Source organism: Penicillium antarcticum (assembly GCF_028974205.1).
Source record: "Penicillium antarcticum strain IBT 31339 chromosome Unknown utg000003l_segment0_segment0, whole genome shotgun sequence".
NCBI lineage: Eukaryota > Fungi > Ascomycota > Eurotiomycetes > Eurotiales > Aspergillaceae > Penicillium > Penicillium antarcticum.
In genome coordinates this window covers 57,800-82,344 of record NW_026695301.1, presented here as the reverse complement: position 1 = coordinate 82,344, position 24,545 = coordinate 57,800, and the positions used below count along the sequence as shown (strand labels likewise).

The 24,545-nt window shown below is 48.8% G+C and overlaps 9 protein-coding genes across 9 annotated transcripts; 3 read left to right on the top strand and 6 right to left on the bottom strand.

Moving 5' to 3' along the window:
- Positions 1 to 127: 127 nt before the first annotated feature.
- sidI (putative long-chain-fatty-acid-CoA ligase) lies at positions 128 to 2,094 on the bottom strand (the record flags this gene model as incomplete). The annotated part of the gene is made up of 5 exons (XM_058460798.1): positions 128 to 453; positions 515 to 844; positions 898 to 1,277; positions 1,325 to 1,622; positions 1,686 to 2,094. The coding sequence occupies 5 exons, from the start codon at positions 2,092 to 2,094 to the stop codon at positions 128 to 130; spliced, it is 1,743 nt and encodes a 580-aa protein (XP_058321375.1).
- A 1,954-nt stretch (positions 2,095 to 4,048) lies between these two features.
- Positions 4,049 to 6,791, bottom strand: N7508_002731 (uncharacterized protein; the record flags this gene model as incomplete). Its single annotated transcript, XM_058460797.1, has 10 exons — positions 4,049 to 4,114; positions 4,162 to 4,737; positions 4,788 to 4,970; positions 5,020 to 5,352; positions 5,410 to 5,507; positions 5,557 to 5,715; positions 5,767 to 5,969; positions 6,017 to 6,291; positions 6,345 to 6,640; positions 6,692 to 6,791. 10 exons carry the CDS (start codon positions 6,789 to 6,791, stop codon positions 4,049 to 4,051), a joined length of 2,289 nt encoding a protein of 762 aa, XP_058321374.1.
- A 630-nt stretch (positions 6,792 to 7,421) lies between these two features.
- On the bottom strand, positions 7,422 to 9,253 carry N7508_002730 (putative transcription regulator (RTG2); the record flags this gene model as incomplete). Its single annotated transcript, XM_058460796.1, has 2 exons — positions 7,422 to 9,114; positions 9,165 to 9,253. The coding sequence occupies 2 exons, from the start codon at positions 9,251 to 9,253 to the stop codon at positions 7,422 to 7,424; spliced, it is 1,782 nt and encodes a 593-aa protein (XP_058321373.1).
- Positions 9,254 to 9,648: 395 nt separating this feature from the next.
- Positions 9,649 to 11,930, bottom strand: N7508_002729 (uncharacterized protein; the record flags this gene model as incomplete). Its single annotated transcript, XM_058460795.1, has 2 exons — positions 9,649 to 10,216; positions 10,264 to 11,930. 2 exons carry the CDS (start codon positions 11,928 to 11,930, stop codon positions 9,649 to 9,651), a joined length of 2,235 nt encoding a protein of 744 aa, XP_058321372.1.
- A 1,551-nt stretch (positions 11,931 to 13,481) lies between these two features.
- N7508_002728 (ferric reductase family protein) lies at positions 13,482 to 16,111 on the top strand (the record flags this gene model as incomplete). Its single annotated transcript, XM_058460794.1, has 7 exons — positions 13,482 to 13,901; positions 13,951 to 13,991; positions 14,040 to 14,378; positions 14,432 to 14,661; positions 14,726 to 14,778; positions 14,835 to 14,956; positions 15,010 to 16,111. 7 exons carry the CDS (start codon positions 13,482 to 13,484, stop codon positions 16,109 to 16,111), a joined length of 2,307 nt encoding a protein of 768 aa, XP_058321371.1.
- A 1,131-nt stretch (positions 16,112 to 17,242) lies between these two features.
- N7508_002727 (hydrophobin family protein) lies at positions 17,243 to 17,750 on the top strand (the record flags this gene model as incomplete). The annotated part of the gene is made up of 3 exons (XM_058460793.1): positions 17,243 to 17,501; positions 17,552 to 17,637; positions 17,694 to 17,750. 3 exons carry the CDS (start codon positions 17,243 to 17,245, stop codon positions 17,748 to 17,750), a joined length of 402 nt encoding a protein of 133 aa, XP_058321370.1.
- A 385-nt stretch (positions 17,751 to 18,135) lies between these two features.
- Positions 18,136 to 19,754, bottom strand: N7508_002726 (uncharacterized protein; the record flags this gene model as incomplete). The annotated part of the gene is made up of 3 exons (XM_058460792.1): positions 18,136 to 18,802; positions 18,852 to 19,220; positions 19,270 to 19,754. Coding segments are annotated over 3 exons (1,521 nt in total), but the record flags the coding sequence as incomplete, so codon positions are not given.
- A 225-nt stretch (positions 19,755 to 19,979) lies between these two features.
- N7508_002725 (uncharacterized protein) lies at positions 19,980 to 21,692 on the top strand (the record flags this gene model as incomplete). Its single annotated transcript, XM_058460791.1, has 7 exons — positions 19,980 to 20,321; positions 20,372 to 20,780; positions 20,834 to 20,932; positions 20,986 to 21,067; positions 21,124 to 21,235; positions 21,285 to 21,444; positions 21,499 to 21,692. The coding sequence occupies 7 exons, from the start codon at positions 19,980 to 19,982 to the stop codon at positions 21,690 to 21,692; spliced, it is 1,398 nt and encodes a 465-aa protein (XP_058321368.1).
- A 158-nt stretch (positions 21,693 to 21,850) lies between these two features.
- Positions 21,851 to 24,002, bottom strand: rglB (polysaccharide lyase family 4 protein; the record flags this gene model as incomplete). Its single annotated transcript, XM_058460790.1, has 4 exons — positions 21,851 to 23,068; positions 23,116 to 23,130; positions 23,192 to 23,283; positions 23,342 to 24,002. The coding sequence occupies 4 exons, from the start codon at positions 24,000 to 24,002 to the stop codon at positions 21,851 to 21,853; spliced, it is 1,986 nt and encodes a 661-aa protein (XP_058321367.1).
- Between the last annotated feature and the right edge of the window lie 543 nt (positions 24,003 to 24,545).

Genomic DNA, 24,545 nt, shown 5'->3' with positions numbered 1-24,545 from the left:
CAGAACCGACTTACAATAATACAAGGCTTGCATGTATGCACATCTGATAACTCGCGAATCCGGTTTTTTAGAGTTTTCACGGGGTATTGAAATCTAGACTCTATTAACTGTGTACACTGTCTGTTTTTTAGTGGCGCGCAGCCAACACCTCCGTCGCCAACTGCCGTAGCTCCACCTTCCGGACTTTTCCGCTTCCTGTTACAGGCACCGTTCTCGAGATTCCTTCCTCGCCAAAGACAAACACGTGTTGGGGAGCTTTGTGCCGACCGAGTGTTTCGCGTGTCCATGCGCGCAGCTCATCATCGGTGGGTCGGCTGGTGCCTGCGATCGCGATGAAAGCTCCGACAACCTCGCCATACTTCTGATCGGGAATTCCAATGACGGATGCAAGCTCGATCTGAGGATGTGCTGTCAGTCGCTCTTCGATTTCGAGGGGGTAGATGTTCTCGCCGCCTATCCAATGCCATTGTTAGCAACTTTCCATCCATGGAGTGAGGCCAAGGGTTAGAATTACCGCGGATGATGATATCCTTGAAGCGACCGGTAATAGTGCAGTAACCCTGGTCGTTGAAGGAAGCTTCGTCGCCGGTCTTGAGCCATTTGACCCCCTCGGAATCGGTGATGAATGTTTCGGCGGTCTTCTCGGGGTTTTTCCAGTATCCTTTGGTCAGTTGGTAACCAGCCATGCAGAGCTCGCCTCGCTGGCCAACAGGAACGATATTGCCCTGCGCATCAATAATCTTGGCACGTGCATGTGGTAACACCTTTCCGACGGTGGTCAGTCGTGTGTGGATGCTATCTGTGGTGAACGCATTGAAGCATGTCGGCGAAGCTTCGGTGAGACCTAGACAACCGGTTAGTTGAAGGCCAATCGCACGCCACCAAAAGAGGTTGTACCATAGCTACTAGTATATTCGGTCATGTTCAATTCCTCGAAGAGTCGCTTCATAAGTGGTCGGGGAACAGGAGCTCCCGCGATGATACCAGTGCGAAGGTTTGCAGTGTTGAAGTTGGAGGGCTTGGGAACGCTCAGAATCGCCTCAAACATAGTTGGAACGCCGTGGAGGGCTGTACACCTCTCGTCGGAGATCGCATGCAAGACAGCCTTGGGGTCGAAGGTCTCACTAGGGAAGACAATCTTGGCGCCGTGAGTTACCACCGCCAGCATGCCTAAGACCAGCCCGAAGCAGTGGAACAACGGTGGTGGGCAGCAGAGAACATCGAATGAGGTGAGGTTCATCCGATCGCCGATAAATCGCGAGTTGTTAACCAAGTTGCTATGAAAGTTTTAGCTTTCGTAATCAATTGATCGCAAGCCACATACTGGTGAGTCAACATGGCAGCTTTAGGGTTTCCAGTCGAGCCACTGGTGAACTGCAAATTACAGACATCATCTGGACGCAATTCCGCCTCGCGGTCCTGTAGGACGTGTGGGGCTTGCGACAAGCCGCGAGCAACGACATCGTGGTAGGTGGTAAAGTTCTTGTAGGTTTCGCGCAAGATAACAATTTCCTCCAACGAGTCCGACTTGCCAGTTTTCTTAGGATTAGAACCGAGCTCGGCGAGGACTTCCTCGAGATTATGGCGGCCAATTCGCGGAGTCATGAAAAGTAATCGGCATTCTGCGGAGAAAACAATGAACAGAGATTAGTACGGAGCCGCTAATACGCCAAGTGGACACCTACCGCTGTGATTAAGTGCGTAATATAACTCGGAGGGGGTGTAAGTGTTGTTCAACACCACCAAAATAGCTCCCACCCGAGCGGCCGCAAAGAAGACTGAGATGTACTGCCCGCAATTGCCTGCCATGATTCCAACCCGATCACCTTTCTGAATACCCGAGGCTAGCATGCCTCGTGCCAGACGTTCGGTCTCATCTTTCAACTCGCCGTATGTCCAGCGCGCATTGGTCCATGGGAACACCAGGCACTCAATGCCCCCATACTGCAGCGCTTGAAGTGTCAGTAGCTCACCCAAGGTGATATCCAACAATGCCGGCTCCGTCGGACCAGCGACAAGAGACAGCTGAGTGTTGGGAGGCTGTACGTGCGACAGCGTCTGCTGCAAGCGCTGAACACTTCTTGGGGCAGCCATGATTGAGAAAGTTGAAAAAGAATGGAGCCCGGAAAGAGGGCTCATAGATGTACCCGACAAATTTCGCACAACCTTCAATCAGATATGAAGCGACTCCACTTGTAATCTCGTTCTTTGGCTTTTATGCTTGGTTGGTACGTAACCTTGGCAGGCCCACCCGTGTAAGCGAACCTTGGCTGTATTTTTCATTTCTGCAGTCGACATCTATATGGATGCTTTTCTGAATTCAGGTTGTATTTAGTCGCTGTCCTATTCGATTGTAGTATATATATTGTTTGTGTTCTGCGTTTATGTCAAAACATCCTGTAGTGGTCGAATGCATCCAAAGTCTTGTCACTTGGGCACCTATATATTACACTGCCGATCAATCCAGAAAACCGCCATGTCCGAGACATTATTCTCACAGGGAAATGCTTGTAAAGAATTTGGTTCTTTCGCGCCAAGCTCGGCTCCATGGTGGACTGACAACGGAATCTGCTTCGTCCGATCATTTATTCTGTTTTGTTGAAAAAGGACCCGAGCAGCAGTCAGACCCTCCGGCAGCCTCGGTCGTTGCCAGAGATCGTCTGGTATAGTTCCCGGTCACGGTTGCATAGCCGGTAGAGGATGTCACGCCGGATCTCACCATCTTCTTGATCCACCGAAAGACGTTGAAGAATGAAACCTCGTGGCATCATGCTCCACTCAGGATCAGATAAATTCTGCAGACATGTTGGTGCCGTGCGTTATCAATCAGTGTTCTAGGGTGGAGTCTTCAAGGAGACATGGTTGTCGCGTCTGGTATCGGGCCAGTTTTCCGGGTTAGGGAGCTGGCGGGAACAATTGGAGACACTGAGTCTTGGCAGATCCCGACATTCCGAGCTGACTCTCCATTCTGGGACAGCCAGTGGACCGCGAGTTGTGTCCCGGATCATCTAGACATTGATCGTCTCTATCGAAGCCTGCTTACCGTAGAGGGTCTTGCCAAAATCTATTTCCTCCTGCGAGAAAAAACCTTGAAAGTCCCAGCCCTTGCAGTGCTAACAACTGCAACAGATCTAATCAATCGGGCTGATCTAATCAATCACACCCGACATCGGCCAATTCGTAATGGACCCACCCAAGATTACCGCTTGAAAGATTTGGCGTCGGACTCCACATATACCAAAACAAAACAGTATTGTATGTATTCCTTCTTTACACAACCACCTTCCATTTCCAGGCCATGACGCTGTGATGTGATGTTGGTAATTATAGACCGATCATTAATTCCAAGGGATTCTGATTTAAACGGCTGTTGACCAAGTTGCTAGCCTACATTGACAGACCCTGAAGCCGCTCTCGTCCCTACAGTTCTATCACAGTAAGGTTGATTTAGGGCAGACGTCAGACTAGGATTTTCGATCTTGAGATCCCTGACAGCTCCGGATTTCTGACCGTGTCTATGTATACTCCCTTCTTAGCTCTGAACTGCGCTCGCCCATCTAGGCCACGTGGACCCCAAGGCCAGCTGCATGACCTGATATAGTCGTGACTACTATTAATTCACTTCAGTTTATCAATACCTTAGAAGGCTTTGATGGCCGACTACTACTAAGCATCCGATTGAGCTCCTGGCATTTACGTTCCCGGCGGGGTCCGTCGACACACCAGAGGTTAATGCTACTGCTTCCTGTTTAAATTTCCTTCTGGTGATTAGTAAAAGTTGAGAGAAGATGTGGAATTTTATCTCATATATTCCAATTGATATTATCACTGCATTCTGAAAATCCTTGGGCTCTCTTACTAATTTTTAAGAATGGATGGATCCATTGTTGCTCGTCGATCAAACAACAATGCTTCCCCAAACGACTAAATTTGTATCGTAAGTCAAATTATTTACTCCCTTCCATGAAGATATTCGAGAGCGGAGCGCTCGCTGCTGAAGGCTCGAACGTGTGTTTTGCCGATAGAGCAGGAAAGCGTCAAGCCCAGCTCATTCTGTAAATTTCCCGCTCTTCGGGATGTCAAGATGAGGACAACCTTTCCAATCGCAAGTGTTCTGATACGAGTTAGCTTTGTTGATAAATTGGGGATGATACAACATACCTTGTAAACCTCTGTTCCCCACCAGTTGAAGTTTTTACTTGCACCAGTAAAGAATATGGTTAAGAAAATCACCACACCCGCAATTCCCACGGACGAGTCCATGGCAGAGCTCAGCACAAAGTTGTACTTGCTCCACCAGCCATGCATTCTACTGCGGATCACCCAGCCAAATGTGAGGCCAACAACAGCCCAACTACCGTAATTCATTCCGGTCGCAGGCGGCAGGTAGTTCAATCCACCTAGGAACAATGGGATATGAACCCTTTTCCAGAAGGACTTCGGGTAGCGGCGACTCAAATAATAAACCGGAATTGGCAGAATAGCACCTAGGATGAAGAAATACAGAAAAGCAGAGTAGCCAATCTGGTTCGAGAAATAACGACGAGGACCGACAGCGCCCCAGATCAAGGAAGTATTAAAATGAGTGCTGGAGTATGGGCAGCTGAATCCATTGACAGCGGCACTGGTGCAGACACCTTTGATGTGACCCAGTGCCCAGTTCAAAATACCCAGGGATGAAAGCGTACCCACGACCATACCAACACATTGCACCAAGAACAGCTTGCGTTGTGGGATCTTCGAGATATTAGTACAGTGAGAATAAGTACAGTGAGGAGGATACTTACATGGCAATAATAGGCCAACTTCATGTCCTGCGCAAAGTAAAGTCCCTTGATGGTCGTAATGTAACCGATATCAAAGAACCAAATGTTGGCAAGAACCTTGCCCTCGAAGACGAACCCGGCCACAATGCGACAGAAAATGTCAATGTTGATCTTCAGATTTGAAGTCGCATATACCAGCGCCAGCTAAGATCGGTTAGGAATGAATAGTCGCACGAGATATTTCCTAACTTACCGGAGGATAGAACACCAGTGCAACAAGACAGGCTAGCAAGACACCATACCACCTCAGTTCAACATTCCACCATTCCACTGCGAAGATTGCCATGCACAAAGCCAGAATGCATCCAATCAGGTACCACCACAGAGGAACATCGGGGTCTCCTCTCTCGTCTTCACTGTACTCCCTGGAGCGACCGGGCAGAGATTCGATAATCAGATGGGGAACACGTCTGGCGGCATCGGCCATGACATGACGCTTTTCGAGAATGACCCAAACAAGTAGAGCACTCAGAGTTGCAAAGGACAGCCCGTACATGTTCAGTGCGTAAGTGATAGGCATGTAGACCTGAATGTTTTCTCATATTAGCACTTGAATAAAGAAAGAGAACAGTTACGATGATACCGGGGAGTATGCAAGGTACTTCTTGACGTCGAGCTTGTAGCCTGAAGCTGCATTGACAATCTTTTTGACTTTGTAAACACCACCGGTGTTATCGAACACTTCGTATGTCAACCCTCATCTTATCAGGACTTGTAAGGGCATATGTACCTTTAGAACTCTGGAAGGGCAGGTATCCGGTATTCCAAACATTGGTATAGTAACAAGCAACGGCCACAATCCAAATCCAAAACACCAGAGAAATAAAAACGTTGAGAATTGCCCACGAAGGAATGAGCAATGGAGAACCGACATAGGATATTTGGCTCCCTATGCTTAAATTAGCGCTTCTTCGGGCGTCCGGGGTACTAGAATACTCACAGTCAAAGGTGATAGGCAGCAAGCCCATTCCGGAGCTCATTCCAAAGATCTGATTGACAACTTTGCTCTCTGGTTTAATCCAACATGGGAAGCTGAAGTAGCTCAGTGCCGGGAAGATAAAGTCTGGGAACCAATACCAACAAAACGAGATGCAACATGCCATGGTGAAGAATGCGTAGCGAGAAATCTTCCATGTCTCATAGCTATAACCATTAGCCTAGTTCAAAAAAGTGTTCCTCTTGGCAAATACCGCGACTGCACTTGCTCTTGCTTGACATGGTGCAGAGTTGTGGTCAAAGCAGTAACACTTAGCACTCCGGGCCAAATCAGCTCCTGTGGCACGACAATAATTGCCCGGAATATGCCAGCAAGACAAAAACCGACGAGGAATGTGGCAAGAGTGATCAGGATCTGGAAACCCCATCCTGCTTTGTAGCCGTAGAACATTTGCTGCTCTGTTAAGACATCGGCGCCAAGGCGAACGTAGATACTGAGGTTGGACATGATGTAAATCAAGGTGTGCTCCTATGATTCGGTGGTTAGATGAGTATCAATAAAGGCGGCTTCAGGGGACTTACTTTTGTGTTAAAAGGACCAGGATTGAGTTCAAAAGAATATATCCCCAGCGGAACAACCCAGTTGGGAATGGTCTTTTCCCAAAGTTTACCCAGAGGGTATGCCAGCAATAGGACAACCGAGCCCGAGATAGTCAAAGAAGGAGTACGAAGTGTATAAAGCGTATTCAGTCCACTGACCACGATACAGAAGGCGATTCCCAGCACCCACATACGTAGGGTAAGCACAGGCTCAGTCGGATCATCTTCAGCAATGCCTATGCCGGCAGCTCGCAACATATCAATCTGGGAATCAACATCTGTAGCAATGTGAGTATGGCAATGCAAGCAAGATCAACGGGGGAGCCTACCGGAGTCAGAGGATTCCTGAACCTCCTTTTCACGAATGTTCTGAACATCCTTGGAATTGGCCTCGTTGGCCTCATTCTGCCTGGTCTCCTTGATTTCCATGATGAGAGATTTGGAAAGATTAAAAGGAGACCGGATCAGATAAAAAGGCCATCAGATAAGATCGGCAGAAATCAAAATCAAAAGCCAAAAAAAAGCCAGGTGTAATGTCTCATCAGTCGGTCATACCTCTCAGCCCTACAGGGCTAAAGTGGTGGGTGGGGGCTAAGCTTCGACCTCCACTTTTGATTTTTTTCGTGTCTGCCTAGAATGTTTTGGTATTTCCTCTATACTGTTCATGTGCGTATGCTGTGTCTACATAGAAGTATTAGCATGTTTTTTCGAGATTTGACGGATTTGTCGCTGTTTGTTCTGTCTCTGTTTCTGTCCCTTTTTATTCCCCTGTGTTATGTGCTACTGCCAATATGGGAAATCAAGCTCTCCAGGGTATCTCGGCAACATAACCTGGTTTGTTGGCGCATCCAAGTGGATCCATATCCTGCGAGTTCTCCCGACCCTGGGGTGGACACTGGCCGACGCGAACTGGCAGAGAATGATACAGTCAAAGTCTTTCTTTTCCGTATCCGAGCGGGTCATTTGCAAACCAGGCAGCTCGAAGGATTATGCGTGGCTGTACATATCTATGCTACATGTACGCCAAGTGCACGCGGCCAGTACATGGCTTATATCCACTCATGCGGAGAGTAATAAATCCTCTTCCACCACTGAGACACGGACTTTAATGCCCCAGCCATCGCGTCCACCAATCCAGTTCTTTCGCTTCCCGACCTTTTCAATTCTCTGCACGTCATGTTCAAGCTCCTCTTTGAGGTGAGTCGGGTCGTACGCGACTTTTTGGATGGAAATCGTCAAGTCTAGGCCATCTTTCTTCCCCTTCTTTCCTAGCCCGGTCACCCATTGTGCTGAGGGGACGATCCTCGGCTTGGAGGTGTCGATAGACCCGGTTGGGTACAGCTGGCTCAAGACGAGGCCAAGTTTCCCGAGATAGCGGGTCCACCAGACTTCCTCGCGGGTCAAAATCCCCTGGAGATGTGTCTTTAGATCAATGTCTCGAGGTGGCAATTCTCCGCCATATCGCTCCTGAAGCATTAATGCCAAGAGGGCCCGGTGAGCGTGTGGAATGCCGTGGGTAGAAGCTAGAATTCCTGTACTAGTGCTGTAGAGTGCGGCACTAGAGGACAATTCTTTGGACATGGTGGCGTGAACGTAGAGGGCATTGGCAAAGGCCTGGATGAGGTGGAGACTGATGGAAGATGGGAATGATCGAGTGTCCGACGGCCGAGGAAGGGCGGCCAGCAGCAAATCTGCGAGAGCCTGAGCCGAAGACGGGGCATAACGGGCAGTGGCAACCTCGAGGGGATCCTGCTGACGCACGACTGGGAGCATCTCACGGAAGAGTACTCCTTCCCGCACTCCACCCTGGCAGAAATGAGCTTCCTTAATCCCATGCGGCAATGACTCGGCCAGTGTGTTCACTAAAAAAGCAACAGACGGGACTTGTTTCCGTCTCCGGTCAGAGACCCGGAAGATATCATGAGCCGTGCGAGCTACTTCCTTGAGAGCTTCGGTGTCCTCGAAATCTTTCTTAGGCGCGGAATATCCATTGATAATCGAAATCGGGTAACTTCGGCCCTTAGTCTGATGCAGATACAGCAGGAGATATCCCCATCCCCGGAACCCTCCACCTGACAGATAAAGGGGGAATCCACCTTGTTGGCGTGCCTTTTTCACGAGGTGCTCGGGAACGTCAATGGTCTCAAATGCAGCGCGAAAGTTGTCTGCCATTTCACGGCGGAACTGCTCCTGGGCCTTGTGAGCTTCCTCTTTGCTTTTGCCCCGTTTCAGGTCGGCCAGTTTCTGGGTTAATGCGGCTGCTCCATATGGAAAGCTGACCGATCCCTGTGGACTCATTTGAACGTTGCCTGCATGCGAAGCGATCCAGGTCATCTGCATGCTGCCACCTCCCAAGTCTAACGCGAGACCCTCCACATCGGAGAAGCTGCTTGAGATTCCCCATGCTCCAATGACTCCCTCCTCTTCCTTGCGTAGTGCTTCCACCGAAATCCCTGTCTTGTTGCGGATCGCATCAAGAAAAACAGAGGCATTAATGGCGGTGCGAGTCGCTTCTGTTGCAATGATCCGGATGTTTGTAGTGGGAACGCCGAGCTCCACACAGACGATCTGGAAGCGTACTATAGCGCTAACGATTCGGTCGATGACATGCTGTGGGATGGGGATTCTGGCGCCCGTGTCGGGGTCGATTTGAGCTTCATAAAGGGAGATGTTTACTCGATGGAAGTGTACAGTAGGGATGACTCGGGTACTGGGGGGTGAAAGGTCTGAGATCGAGCAACGAATGCCATTGCTGCCAGAGTTAGTGGGTTGTCAATGGAGGGGCAAAGAAGAAGAGCCTACCTGCCCAGATCGACCACGGCATGAAGATATACATTCTGCCCAGGTTCAGAGGTCTCATTCATAGCTGGAATACGCTCACCTCCTCCCATGATAGTGCAAAGGGAATGGATGCTACAAGAGAAATGCCTGACATCATGGCTGATCGACCTCCGTTCTGCCGATTAAATCCTCTCCGCCTTTACCATCGCCTCTGCAGGTGGGCTTCTAGAGACGTTCATAGGACAGTTTGCGATTTGTACTTCGATCATGACACTTGTACTTTTTATAAGCCTTGGCCCTGGAAATGCTACGTGTGAGGAGCCACAGAGATTTACGTGAGCGCTGTTGTAGCCAAATAGACTCAACAATGTCCGAAGTCGGGCCGTGATGATTTGGTGACTCTTGTAGACATGGTTGGGACATAAGAAGAATATTGATTGAGACTAACGTCGAGCCACAACGCGACTGTTATTGAGTTACGATCTATCTGTCTCTTATCTCAATTCTACGCAAAGACGCGTCCATCGAGAATGGCCGCCCGGCTGCCCAAATGGAACAGTGGGATGTGTTCCTTTGGTGCTGGGACTATAACTGTCTGGCCACCAGCATAGGTCTCATTGGACCACCAATAAGTCCATGGTTTTGATGTGTTATCGGCCGTTTGGGGCAGGTATACCGACCACTCAGTCACATTTGGAGTCGTAATAGGACTCACCAGCAATCGTGGGCCAAACATGTACTGCTGTGTGGTGACGTTGGTATTTGTTTGTGTCCACCCAGCGACATGACCATCTGATTTCTCAAAGTCCATGTACAGGGGGCGCATGATCATCCGACCGGTCTTGTTGAGTTGGGCAAAGACGGCTCGGAGATAGGCTGACAGCTGATACCGGAGGTGGATATATGAGACAATGATCGGAGTGTTTTCAGCGCCGTATGACCATGGCTCGTTTGCACAAGTGTATGCGTCCTGGAAGTCGCATTGTCGTGAGCCATGCGTTCTCATGAAAGGCAGGAAGGTAGTCCATTGCAGCCATCGGATGTAGAGCTCCCTATATTCTGGGCGGTCGATGCTAGAAAGGTCAGCAACGGCCAAAGGCAAGAAACAAGAAGTACTTACTTCGCGGACCACGGGACTGTCGGATCTTCCTGGAAACCACCCGCATCCAGTGTCCACCAACCCCAACCGGTCGCTGCTGCGGACAATCCGCTGGCAACCTGTGCGCCTAGGGTCTCCCACACGGCTGTCGTATCACCAGACCAAATCATACTGCAGAATCTTTGAGACCCAATGTATCCAGATCGACTCAAGGAAAGATAGTCACAGGGGGAGCCGATATCCGTCTTGGACGAGTTGCGGAATCCCTCCTCGATTGCCTGCTGATGGGCCCACGGATAGAGCTTCCCCACACTCTTCTGTGTGCCAGCCGCATACAAAGCATCTGGCATGGGGAAGGGAAGAGACTGGATATAATCACTCTGACCATTGTTTTCGTAGGCCTCACCAAGCGACCCACCATCTGCCTGATCAATCCAAAAGTTCTTGATGCCCTTGTCATAATAATTCTTTTTCAAGGTTTTCCACAAGAACCGACGTGCACCTGGGTTGGTAGAGTCATAGTTGCGAATGTAAGACCCATTCCAGGAATCAGTCGTACCGGGACCGGAACGAGTCGCCGACAAATATCCTTGCGCCATCATTTCTAGATAGTTCACGCTGTCATCTGCCACACTGGGCCAAAGAGAGGCCATCATTTCGGCGTCTGTCAGCTCTTTGACTTGTCGTGCCATTTCGGCTACATCGGGCCAGAGGTTTGGGTCAAGACCCCAGTCTCCTTGATGGGCCCAGGACTGGTAGTCAATGACAATCATAGACACCGGGATCTGGTGGTCTTGGAACTGCTGAGCTAGCGAGACTACTTCGCTTTGGTTTTCATATCGAAGCTTGGATTGGAGATAACCGAGCGACCAGTCTGGCGGGGTGGGTGCGCGGCCGGTGAGTGCAGAGAGACGTTGCTGGAGCGTGTCGTAGTCACTGGGATGAGATGCGACAATCACATAGTCGACAACCGATGCAGCATCTGCAGTGAATCTGTTGCGCAGGGGGCCAAATTCCATACGACCGGTGGAGGCCATATTCCAAATAAATCCGTACCCTTTATTACTCATGAACACCGGTGTGGGGATGTGGGTGTTATAATTGATGAGGTCAATTGTCAGGCCTTTCTTGTTGACAAGATGATCCTGCTGGGTGCCTGTGCCGTAGATTTGCTCTTCAGGTGTCGTGCTGAAGGAGAACTCGGCAGCAAATTCACTTCCTGGACCGGTCCAGGAATAGTAGCGCGGGTTGAGTGATTTGAGTGGCGCATACTCGTTGGTCAGGAGAGTTTCCGAGCCATCGCCCTCGACACGATAGAAGGCAAGACGGTAGCCTCCCGGGTTACCACCCCACCCGGAGGTGCGAACAACCATGTTACCATTACGCAGCTCCTCCGATCGGTTACCGTTGAACGCGATGTCAAAGGTCATTCCGTGTGCCTCTCCATCCTCTGGTCCTTCGAGGGGAGGGTCATAGACAAACCCAACCTCTTGGCCCGTTGGCTGCCGGAATGGCCAGGCTCGCACCCGGAACCCATCATAGCCAAATGGCTGCACCAGGACGGTCTCAAAGCCATGCTGCATGCGAAAGCCCTTGGAAGTTGGTTTGCGGTAATTGGATGGCTGCGCTGGAGAGGCCAGGGAGCTGGAAGCCCATATGGCGCCGAGGGCAACCAGAGATAACCGCATTTTCACCCGCAAATTATCAGTGCTGATCAGTTTGCAAGTGATCCCGTATCTAGAATGACCTCTTCGCACTTTTTAATCCATCCATTGTGCAGAATTTAGGCTGAACGTGCATGCTGTAACTGGAAAACTCCGTGAGGCACGTCATATTCCATGGGGGATCGACACAAACAGCTGCCATGTTGACGGGTAATAGTCGTTACATGGAAAGGTCTCGCACAACGAGTGAACCTGCACAGACAGCAGGGATCGGAGGGGAATGACCCGAGCAAAGCCCGATCAGCATCAAACACACTTATTTATCCGAGTAGATTGGTTCATGTATCGGATTGCGCCGCTGAGTGGAGTCCAGAATTGGAAAGCTAAACAACCTCAGGTCTTGAATGCGGAGGTTCTCGACGGTTCCCCGATAGTGCTCTTCGTCATAGGCATCGTGGGCTGATGTTCGATGCACTTGACGTGCAAAGCGGGTCAAGGGTCCTTATGCCGGTGGAGCAAATATGGACCAATCCAGTTAAAGCTGCCTGGAAGACGGATATGAAGACTCACATGGATATGTCGACAAATTACACGGCAATGTTGAAGCCAGGGTATCGTAGCTCTAAATTTGTAGGGTCGGGTCTCGAAAAGGCATGTTGGAACTTGCTGTCTTCCGTAACTTGCTCAGCCAATGAGGGCATCCAAATCTCTGTCTTTTATTACTTGCTAATTCTTTCTATTCATGCTATGCTCATCATAAATCCGAATAAGCGGAGTTACTAATGATGAGCATAGCATGAATAGAAAGAATTAGCAAGTAATAAAAGACAGAGATTTGGATGCCCTCATTGGCTGAGCAAGTTACGGAAGACAGCGAGTTCCAACAAGGCATTCATGCCTCAGGCGTCTTTTCGATCACGTGAGGAGTGTCTGTTGATTCTGTCCTCAATGCCAATTCTTGTGGGGGAGTCTTGAGAAACTATTCAATGTTACTTTTATGGTCTTTACAATTGAAGAGAGCCAATGTAACAACAAGTAAAATCTGTGGTGACATTTCTGTTCTTTCGTAAATACATATATCTCAACAGAGGTCTACCCAAAATCTGCCATTACGCAGCAACGAATGTCATACCCTTCAAATCCCCAGGCTGGGTTAGTTGAGCCACCTGATATAGACTCGGCTGACTTCTTCACCTCTATGTATAAATTTGTATACCCAATGTATTTCCCGGATCCCATGACTTGACCACGTTTACCATCACATGGACTTATCTAATCAATCCGATCTGATAAGATGGAAAAAAATTCGCAATTTTCGTCTATTTCGTCTTTTTCGACTAAATTCAAGACCTGTGGGGAAATAGATAGAAGATTTCGCTTTACTTTCCTAATTTCTGTTCTCATACCTCCCTTATTGGCAATTTCTACCTGTCGACAAAGCCCATTCAGAGAATTTGCAGGCCCACATGGGCCCACATGATCGGTAGCGATTATCGGATCCCTGCCGGTGCTCCGCCCTTCCTCCTCACCCGATTTCTTCCCCCCCCCTCCAAATTGGAGATCTGAGAATTCACCATGTTGCTCGGATGGCTGGTCCTCACACTCGCCCAGTCTGTCTGGGCGAACCACCAAGAAGAGCAATGTGTGACAACAGTCTTCTCGGCATATAACTACATCAGTTTTGCCGGATTACCCACAAAGGGCATGTGGGACACTCGATGTCGAAATACCCTCGAAGTTGCATCCATTTACGCTGCCACAGAGATATACTGCGATGATATAGAACGTGCGGCAGGCCTAACTCGGTTAGCTGCCGAGTGCCAGGAATTTGGCCACCAGGAGCTGCTGCCAAAGGATGCAGTCGCCGAAAACTTGACCGATGATGCCATTCGGAATATGAGGAAAGTGGATTACCAAGAGCTGTCTCGAGCCTTGCCCGTGAATGAGCCCGTTATTATCTCCCAATCCTACTTTGACTTGGTGTTCAACACGATCGTGAGACAGGTCCTCCATACTTGACGCCCCAGAGCTAACCATCTGTAAGAACTCCTGGGAATCTGTGAGTTGGTTGCATCATGCATTTAGGTGAGTGTATTTAAGTTATTAAAGATGAAGTGGACGTTGACCAATCAGTTATGCCGGTTATGCCTATTGGGGCGGTATAATGTCTCTAGGGATGGCGCTTAGGTTATCCGATTGGAAGTTTCATCGGCGACAACGTCAGACAGAACGTGTGATTGAAGCCAATGTATACCCGTTTCTGAGGACATTGGAACATACGCCAATATTGGGAACAATGATTCATTGGCTCCACACTCATATCATGACTCCAGCACCGCTGGCAACGCGTGGTCGACACCTGTTAGGTTGTGCATTCTCAACCAGAGCCGAGGCACTTGTAGTATTGGGATTCTGGGTTCTCAGCACTGTTTTCAGTATAGTAGGCTACCACACATTCACTGGAAATATCTAGTGAGTTTTCAAGACCCATCATAAAAGAAGTGAGATCGCTGACGGACTAAAAGTTATCCAGATATCCCAAGCCAGGTTCTGCGATATTCTGCGGACCGCACTGGGATCATGTCATTTGCAAACTTTCCACTTTTGTGGCTCTTCGCAGGCCGGAATAACATCTTCCTATGGGCCACCGGGTGGAGCTTTGCATCCTTTAATATTTTTCATCGCCATGTGGCTCGAGTGGCCACCTTGCAGGCAGTGGTACACTCTGTCTTCTACGTGATCATGTTCTTTCAAAGTGAGTTATCAACAGATGCGTTGCAATTACGCTTTAAAATGCTTATCGTTTCTTCAAACGACAGCCGGAAAAGCCTGGAGAGGAATGACCAAGACTTACGTGCTGTGGGGAATTTTGGTAAAGAGCATTCTTTGGTTTTGAGTCACGGTCCAAAGGAGCTAACATTAAAACAGGGCACGATTGCCATGGTAATCTTGCTGATCACCTCGTTGGATCGGATCCGCATCGCAACATATGAACTATTTTTGATTGCTCATATTGTGCTTTCGGTAATAACACTCGTGGGATGCTTTTAGTAAGTAGCTCCAATTCCGTTGTCAACATTGGTTACCACCTAACAACAGCTAGTCACACGGTCATATTTGAAGGGAATGAGTACTGGAAATACCTCTGGCCTTCGGTAGCTATATGGGTTATTGATCGCTCGTTGCGAATCATGCGACTGTGTTACTGTAATATACATGTGAGCCTTTCGCATAAAGGTCTCATGAAGACCACAGTGACGAGCATGACATATGACGAACGGACTGACGTGGTGCGAATGGAGGTCACTCCTGGAGCATCTTCCCTCCACCCTTTACCAGGACAGTATTACTTCTTGTATCAGCCATTCAGGCTTACCGGCTGGGAAAGCCACCCTTTTACTATCGCAGCCTGGTCCTACGAAACAGGAGATCACTCCTCATTGACACCGACATCATTGCGCCATCCCGGCAACCTGTCTGAAGTATCCCATATGCCGCTCCTTTCAGGTTCATCCTCCGACCAAGCTCCCCTTACCATTCTGGGAGATGCATCTCCTGGGGGAAAAGAACCACAGAGACTGAAGTTGATATTCTGGGTTCGTCCTTACGATGGCTGGACTCGACATCTGCGCCAGAAATGTCTAAGTGCTCCATCCCTGGCAACAGAAACAAATGTCCTCCTTGAAGGGCCTTATGGTGATACATTCCCAATCTGGAGGTATGAATCAGTGTTGATCATAGTTGGTGGAACCGGCATCGCGTCAGCTGTTCCTTACATTCAAGATCATCTTCGCCGCTCGGTTCAAGACTGGGAACGGGATTCCCAGAGTGAGAAAACCCGAGTTCGAGACATTGAACTTGTTTGGACCGCAAGACAAGCGGCGTTCATTCGAGATGTTTCTTGCCGAGAACTAAAAACTGCCTTTGACCGAGACGATTTCAGTGCCTCTTTTTACACGACTGGTGACTCTACAACCTGCACTGAAAATTTGAACGAACTTGAACTCAATATCCAACGAGGGCGACCCCACCTTCAGTCTCTGATTATGAGTCGGGCCGCTGATGCATCTTCAGCTGGGTCTAGCCTTGTGATCTTGGTATGTGGCCCACCTGGAATGGCAGATGAAGCGCGTGCTGCGACGCATCTCGCAATGCGACAGGGCTATCGATCCATTAAATTTGTGGAGGAGTCTTTTACGTGGTAGGCAGAGGGCATCGTAGGCGATTTCTGAGGGGTATAGAACGACCATGCATACTTTATGTCTTGTATACATAGAACATGACCCTTTTTTTTATCTCAGCATATACCGAATAGAATATTTGTCACGGGCCTTTTCCCCTGGCAACTCCCAGCTTGTTTTACACCAAACTAATTCCCACCAAAATTTGTCCGTAGCATCGATCTTCGCGGGAGTTTCTCGTTTGAGCTTGAGGATACAGCTGAAGCCCGGGGCCTTTGGTGGCTTACAGGGGTACTCATGCACAACGCAGGAGGGTCCTGCAGCCACCGCCACGTATCGGCGACTATTGAAATTCAAGCGTGACAAGTTCAACAAGTGCAGCAATTGCCCTGACTCTGACCAGTAAAACATAAGAAATTATGGGAACAATTCGCGAATTACGATGAATCGAAAAATTAGGAGGTTGTTGTTAGTGCAAGGCAAACCCCAGATAATGGAGATGTGATAAGTGATGTGATGGGTCATAATGTCGATCAACTCGGGGAAGCCAGACGTCACATATAAAAAGCAAAAAAAGGGAAACAAAAAACAAATAGTGTCGCTTCAAATACTGAAGTCCTCAATTATCTGACCGTAAATATGCAGTAGTTCAGCCGTAACATGCATATTCGCTCGCATCTGGGGAACATGCAGCCAACACACAATAGGGGCCGTCGATCGCCAGGGGAAAGCTTGGACACGTTCATGCAGGTTCAGCCTCTCGTTGCATCTGTATCAGTCAACAGGTAAGAATCCATGTTTGCCAAGCCATATAATGCTGGCTAGAAGCCCTCTGACCCCTGCCAAGATGCAATATTCCATGATCGCCAGTGACCATGCCATTTGAAGCTATCCACTTCCATGCATTATAGTGAAGCCGGGACGCCCATTTTAAAATCCGCGTGAGAGATCAGAGGCAAGAAGGTGTGGTATAGGAACAAAAGCAAGAAATAAGAGAGAGCGAGAGCGAAACATGATCGCCGCAAAAGTTATAAAAGACACGAGATTCCCTGCTCAAACTATCTTTCATTCATCTTCTCTTCAATTCTCTACTTCAAAGCCTCTCATTCAATCCATATTCAAACACCTCACGCGTTATCAACCCAACCTTACAGAATGAAGTTCTTCATCCCCACTGTTCTGCTTGCTGCCACTGCTATGGCTATGCCATCCGCTCCGCTTGGCGGCAACAAGCTTGAGAACGCTGTCAACCAGTGTGGCAACGGTGCGAAGATGTCCTGCTGCAACAAGATTAACAAGAACGAGGGCGTCACCCAGAACAACGTCGGGGTCTTGTCCAACGTTCTCGGTGCCATTGGCAGCGATGGCCTCGGCATCGGCCAGGGTTGCACTCAGCTTGATATCCCCGTGTCTGGTAAGTGACGTTTCAAGAGAGATAGAAGTTTTAAGCTAACATAAGGAAAGTTCTTGGCGCTGCCGGCCTGACCGACTTCCTCAAGAAGAACTGCCAGCAAAATGTTGCCTGTTGCCAGGACACCAGCTCCGAGGCTGTAAGTGTCAACCCCATCGAAGATCAAGGAACGAGCATCGATGCTAACTTTAACAGAATGGTAACCTTGTTGGTGTTGCTCTACCCTGTGTCAGCTTCGGCGGTCTTCTGTAAATTGTATCTCGGCAAAAGCAGCCCTTTTCCGTCATGGAAATATGAACAAGAGCCATCATCTTCGTCAATTCAGGTGGCTTCTGCGGGAAAGGTTGACGGTGTATACGAGTACATATATGTACACTTACAAGCCCTCGCAAGGGCCTTTGTTTTGCGATCTCATTAGACCAGTATCCAACTTGGAAGACTGGTCGAAGGTGGATCGAGCCATTCGTTTGTCTTCCGTTTGCTACCAAACCCCGGGACGTCTTTACTGTATTTATTTATACTCTTAATAGAAGGTCCTTGCTTTAATTCTCTCCCCATTAAACTTTGCTTGATTTCCTGTGATTGACTGTAGAAGAGGAAAAAATTGATGGCTATCTCAGCGTTGCTAAGTGCCAGCCTAATCCAGTAATTTCGCGTCTGTAGCTGTTGGCTGATCTTCAACGCCCCACTCAATATGATCATATCCATGAGCGACCAGGTAGTCTTTCCATTCTTGATCCCCATGATCCAAGATGGTATCGCTATCCTGAATAACAAACCATGCCAAACACGCCCCAAGGACCGCAAAGCCCGAGCCAATTAAAAAAACAGCTTGAGTACCGTGGGTAGTATCATCGCCCCAACTAACCAAGATTGGCTTGAAGACCTGCGTTCCAATTGCTGCTCCGGCCTTGCTCCATGCGGCGGCAAGGCCCACACCATGTCCACGAATTGCGGTGGGAAAACTTTCACTTGCAGTAAGAACAATTGTGGAGCCAGGGCCGACCTCTCCGAGTGTCAAAAATATACCATAAAGAACAATGAACAGCGGCAGCTTGGTTTGGATTGGACCCAGGGCCCCCCCCAAGATAAACCCTAGGATGGCCTGGAGCCCAAAGCCCAATGCCATGGTGCGGCGACGACCAATTTTGTCTGACAGCAGACCTCCGATAAATGCTCCTGGAATATAGAAACAGTTGATCACTGTTCCCCATGCCATGGTGAGGGCCAACGAAGATGTTGGATTGACCCGTCCGACGATGGTGGATGAGAAAAGGCCGAAGGGATAAGAGATGTAATTATATCTGACAAAAAATTAGTCGAAGCTTCAAATCATCGTGTTCGAGAACTCACATGAACCAGGAGCCGCAAACTCCCAATAGGGATCGCCAGTACTTCTTCAATACCAGCCAATACGGAATCCGCTGCTTTTTCATAGAGCTCTTTCGATACGCCGAGCTCATGACCATCCGATATCTAAACCAAAAGATTGATAGTGGAGGAATAGCACCCATGGCTAGAGATATACGCCAAACTGTCTCATAATGTCTCACCTGTTGGTGGAAACACAGCAGCAAAATCAAAGGGACGAGCGCACCAAAGGCAAACCCAAGAGAAGCGGACAGGTCACCAATCATAGCAAATATGAAGCCTCTGCGCTTGCGAATACCCGGAGCCTCATCGGTCGCCTCTGCCGCACCAGCACCAGCCACAGGATATTCCCTATGACGTATAAGTGTGTGTCCATAAGTATTCCGGATTGAAGACAAACCCTCCTGCACCAACTCCAGCAATCCCACGGGCAATGATGAGCATCCAAAACATGCCATTCTCATTGATACCACTGGCACCTGCGCTGAGGGCAATCCCCAAGACCAAAATGACCGTAGTAAGTACTGCGCCCGTTTTCCGACCTAACTTGTCCGAGATGTATCCAAAGGAAAGCATTCCAATAATCATGCCAACCATGAATGCGTTTGAAAGTCTAGCGGCAACTGCAGTCGTTAGAGTCTCTGGGTATATCACCCCCATGATCAGTTCCAAGTTGCCGATGATCGAGGCGTTAAAACCATCTGAACCGATAGCCAAACCGCTGAAGATCACCATGAATACCATGGAAACCCGAGAGTACCCCCGATCGCCATTTAACACATTAGGTGCTTCTGCGTTGGCTGATACAAGGGCTTGAGGCTTTTCTTTCTCTTCCATCTCAGACATAGTGGTGTTTTCGCAGACCGTCTCAACTGATGTTTCCCCCCTTTGGCAAGAGACCGGCCATTATATAGGAGATAGTACAGTGTAAGCCGCTAGACAGGTTAATCGCACCAATCTGCGTGCGGGGTTTGAACACCGAAGCTAATGTATAGTTGACGCTAAAGAGCGGCAAGGAAGAAGTGAAGGAAGGCCCACGCGAGAGAGGGGGCGAACTCGGGAGATAAAGTCGACGGAATAGGATTGGATCATTCTCTCTTCAACATCACCATGTCTAAGCTAGCATGGCAGCAGCCAAAGCGTGGATTTTCGAGTGTCTATGTTGTCGCCAGCCTGGGCTTATTAGTGACTGGTTATTGTTATGGACGTCATCACATCTCGCGGTCGCTAACCAGCCCGCCCGACCTTCAACAATGCGCAATTGACAACTTGCTTGGAACTGGTCTTCCTTTTATGACTGCGTCTCCTATCAATCTTGCAGACTTCGAGGAGCGCCGGGACCGCCTGGCCAAGGCTCTGGTGGCTGAAGATGCCGATGCTTTTGTTGTGGAGCCGGGCTATACGTTCAAATACTATGGCAACGTGAGCCAGCCGGAATGGGAGGTTTGGGAGGTAATATACACTTTTGAACCACTATGTATCAGACACTGATGTACCTATAGCCCGAAGAACGCCCATTCTTGATGGTCGTTCGTCCCCAGGAGGACAAGGCAGGCAACATTAAGGCCAACACAACCTTTCTCTGTCCATCATTTGAGGCCGAGCGAGCCCGCCTGCTTGGAATGCCTTTCAGTGATTCTATTCAAATAGTTCCATGGGAAGAACATTGGAACCCATATAGAACCCTTCAGCAGGCTAACGTGTTCTCTGGTCTTCAACGCCCTCCACGGTTGATGGTTGATGAAGAAATGCGCGACTTTATACAACGCGGGCTAGCTACTGTCGGCTTCGATGTGGTTGGCCTGAAGGGTAAAGTTGAAGAAGTGAGACAGATCAAGAGCGACAAGGAAGCCGACATTCTCCGCGCAGTCAATACCGGCACCGTGGAAGCCGTAAGGCACATTAGGAATTGTAATATACTGCAATAGTCCCCTTTCACATTCATGGCTGACAGTTTTAAAAAGGTCTCTATCCAGGTCTCACCGAGAATGACATCGCCGTCGCCCTTGATAATACTTTGCGGGTTGCAGGACTGGAACCCTTCTTTGATATTGTGCTCTTTGGTCTGATACGCCTGATAAACCTTGCTTTCCAAAGAAATGCTAACCAATTTTAGATGAAAATGCCTCCAACCCTCACGGAGGAACGAATGGATCTAAAGTTTTGGAACCCGAGACATTCATCTTAATTGATGTAGGGTGTGCACTCCTTGACCAGCTCCATGATCCTGACTGAGAGCTGACAAGATCAACAGCGCTCATTTGTATGGCTACTCCTCGGATATCTGCCGCACGTTCTTCCCGCCTTTCCTTGAAAAACCATCAAAGGGAGACACGTTGTCGTCTAGAATGTTAGAAAAACTTAAAGTATGTCACAATGCACCCAAACTGGCCTACTATCATTGACTTCACATAGGTTTGGGACATTGTTTTCGAAGCCCAGACACAATCTATTCACCAGATGCGGGAAAATTCAACAGCATCAAGCGTGGATATCGCTGCGCGTGAGGTCATCACTGATGCAGGGTATGGCGAAACTTTTACACATCGTGTGGGACATGGAATTGGAATCAAAGGTCAGTATACAGCCAGTATCCTTGAGTAAAAAGCTAAGCTAGCTATCTACACAGCCCATGAAAGCCCTTACCTTAACCAAGGAAACTTGAACAGCCTGCTCAAAAGTGGCATGACCTTCACTTCCGAGCCGGGTATTTATCTAGTCGACAAGTTTGGTGTCAGGCACGAGGATGTGTTCCTCGTACAAGGGGATGAAGAGCCTGAGATTTTGACTGGGTCGCGTGCTGTCGGACCTTGGGACCCATGATGGCCGAAGTACAGAAATTCACCTGGTCTGGGACATCCTCACACTTTCATAATCCGTGGGACAGCAATAGGAATAAAGTCATACATTGCAGCTTGCGAGATGCAAAATTGCAATTTTGCTAGTCTAAAGAATGTAGCGCAGGCCATATGCCATCTCGGTCACTCTATTTCTAGCCGAATCGCATCGTATTGCACATACACAGTGGCTGGAAGAATGGCAGTCTCTGTATCTGTTGCGTTAAAAGGCAGGTGTAGTCGCAAAACATTGTCTCCTACACGAAGCCAATCTGCAGGGAATTCCATTTTCGTTCCAACCTGATAACAGCTCACGGCAGACCGCACGATGCAGCTGCTTGATTGGTTGAACCCAATGATGAAAGTGAGTGGATCTGACTGGCCATTGATATAGCTTTCGAGCGATACATTATTGTATGGCTCAGCAGGTTTGTACACATCAGTGTTGCCGGATGCAGTCTTTGCACCCGCTAATTGAAGCGTCAGTGTGGCGGTCTTTGCCTTTCGCAATTGCTTTGAGTTGAGGGTAAAGTGGATATTCCAGTCGTTGGTTGTGTCGTACTCAACATGAGAATCACTCGCAGTCGGTCCGAAGACTGACCAGTGCACAGCGCTCAAGTCAGTGGACGAATCGCTAGTGCCGATGGTATAATTGACACCGTTTGGGAAGTCGGCACGCCAGTCATAAGCGCCCCAATAGATGAGATATTCGGGAGGATGGAGGGGATGAGTCGGATCTCTGGCATTTCCACGTCGGAACTCCCCAGATGACTTGTCTGGAGTACCAATTCGCCAAAGCTCGGTTCCCGCCGACTCCTGCTCCCATTTTTTATGCAATGCGGTCTGCTTGTTTGCATGTACAGTGATCCCGTCCAAAACAAAATCACCGAAGATGCCCTCTGCGTAGACAGTGAGTCGATATCTCCCTTCTTTAACCCGGTCAATGCTGAAGGTGCCATCCGGATTAATATCTGTCCAGTACTGGTAGGCGCTCGGGACTACACTGTTATCTTGGAAGTATTGACCGTCGACCGTAAGAATGGCGATCGGGCGAACAGCGCCTTTAGGAAGAGTAATGACTCCTTGGACGCTACCTCGCTGGCTAGAAGGGGCATAACCAATGACGTGTTTAGCAATGGAGTCATAAAATGCAGCATTCCAGTGAGGATTCGCCAGTTTTTCTGCCTCGGATCGCAACTCTTCAAGCGTGGCCGACCCCTTCCCACCATTAAAAAGATAAAATTGGGGACCAAATGTTCGATCAAATCCGTCTGTGATGTTAGGCGTGCCCTCGCCGTGATGATTTGACACGATGTAGTTGTAGACAATCCCATCGACTGTTAGGTCGGAGTGAAGTGGGCCCTACAACAAATTAGCCTCTCTTTTTCACGGCCTGGGTTGTGACCTACTCCGTAGTACGTATCCTGAAAAAATAAGTGTCAGAAGACCTGCAATGGAAATTCAAGTGAGATTAGCGGGACTCACCTTGGTGTTCATGACTAGCCAGGCTCCATAGGTTGCACCATCTGACGTGCTTCCATCGGCATAAAGGCCATGAACGCTGTTGTTGCGCCATTCTAAACATAACTACCGGTTAGTATAGGATAATAGTTGGACAGAAAGGGGCATTCATACGGTTTGAGAACGTGTATTTGGTGAAATAGTCAGAGAATTGAGTGACATAAGGATCGCTGGGTGTGTTGTTGAATGTCCATGTCGCATCTTGAACAACGATTTCTTTGGAAATGGCGTCTTTGCTTGGCAGGGGGGCAGTTTGGACTTCGCTGGAGGTAAGATGAGTCCAGAGATTAGAATTCGGGCGGAACAAGGTTCGGAACTCTTGAAGATTGCGGAGGAATGGGGTGGTTTTGTTGTTGTACGTCAGTCGACTAAACATATGCAGACCAGTTTCGCCGTCTCGCAGGAACCAATACTGCTGGAATTTCTGGCCCGTGGGTGTGTAAGTGTCCGTCAGAATCATTCCTCCGTACTTGGTGCCTGTTAAATCTGTGCCCTGAACTACTTTCATGCTCGGGGTCGTGGCCCCAGCAGTGTAAAAGCCCGAAGGGATACAGTAACAATCAAGATAAGGGCCTATTCCTGTCGATCCAGACTGGGGACCCAGCAAGTCTTGGCCATCAAGAGAGAGGTCGATAATCTGTCCAGCACTCTTTTTCAGAACGGCTGTGAGCCGATCATTGCTGAGTGTAATATATGTTTGATTTTCAGCAACATGTAGTGCTGCTGCAGCCGTGGCAGCCCACGCCGACAGAACAGTCACCACCGAAGTCCGCATATTGAACCTATGAATTGTAACGAGTTAATTCTACATGGTGAGCAGTGGGATGATAAAGTAAGGAACAAGCAATGCCGGGTTATCAATGGCCCGAAGCAGCGGATTTCTTGAGGTCAACTTCATCTTTTTGTTTGTACGCGGACATCAAAATCCGCCAATAGCTGGGGAACTTTTACCCTGATACTAAGGAAGCAAAGAAATCTACGAATCTAGGGTGCGGGGGTGACGGACAAATTTCTCGGACATTGTTCGCCCGACTTGTTAAAGACTAGAAACATAATGGGAGGATTCCCCCGCAGGAGTTAGTACGCCGGGACCTCGGGGGAAATGAGGGATAGAAACAAGTCAGGGGTCAGGGAGACATGTGACCATTTTGGCCTTGATTTCCAGGCCAAGATCCCGTGATTGGCAAGAATATCAAACTTCCGACCTCACTTCCGAAAGACTTCCCGTCTTTGAATACTGCATCCAGTGGAGCTATTGCGTTGAAATTTACATCGGCAAGGGGATTCATGGCCAGATGACGTCTAGCTTTTACCTTGG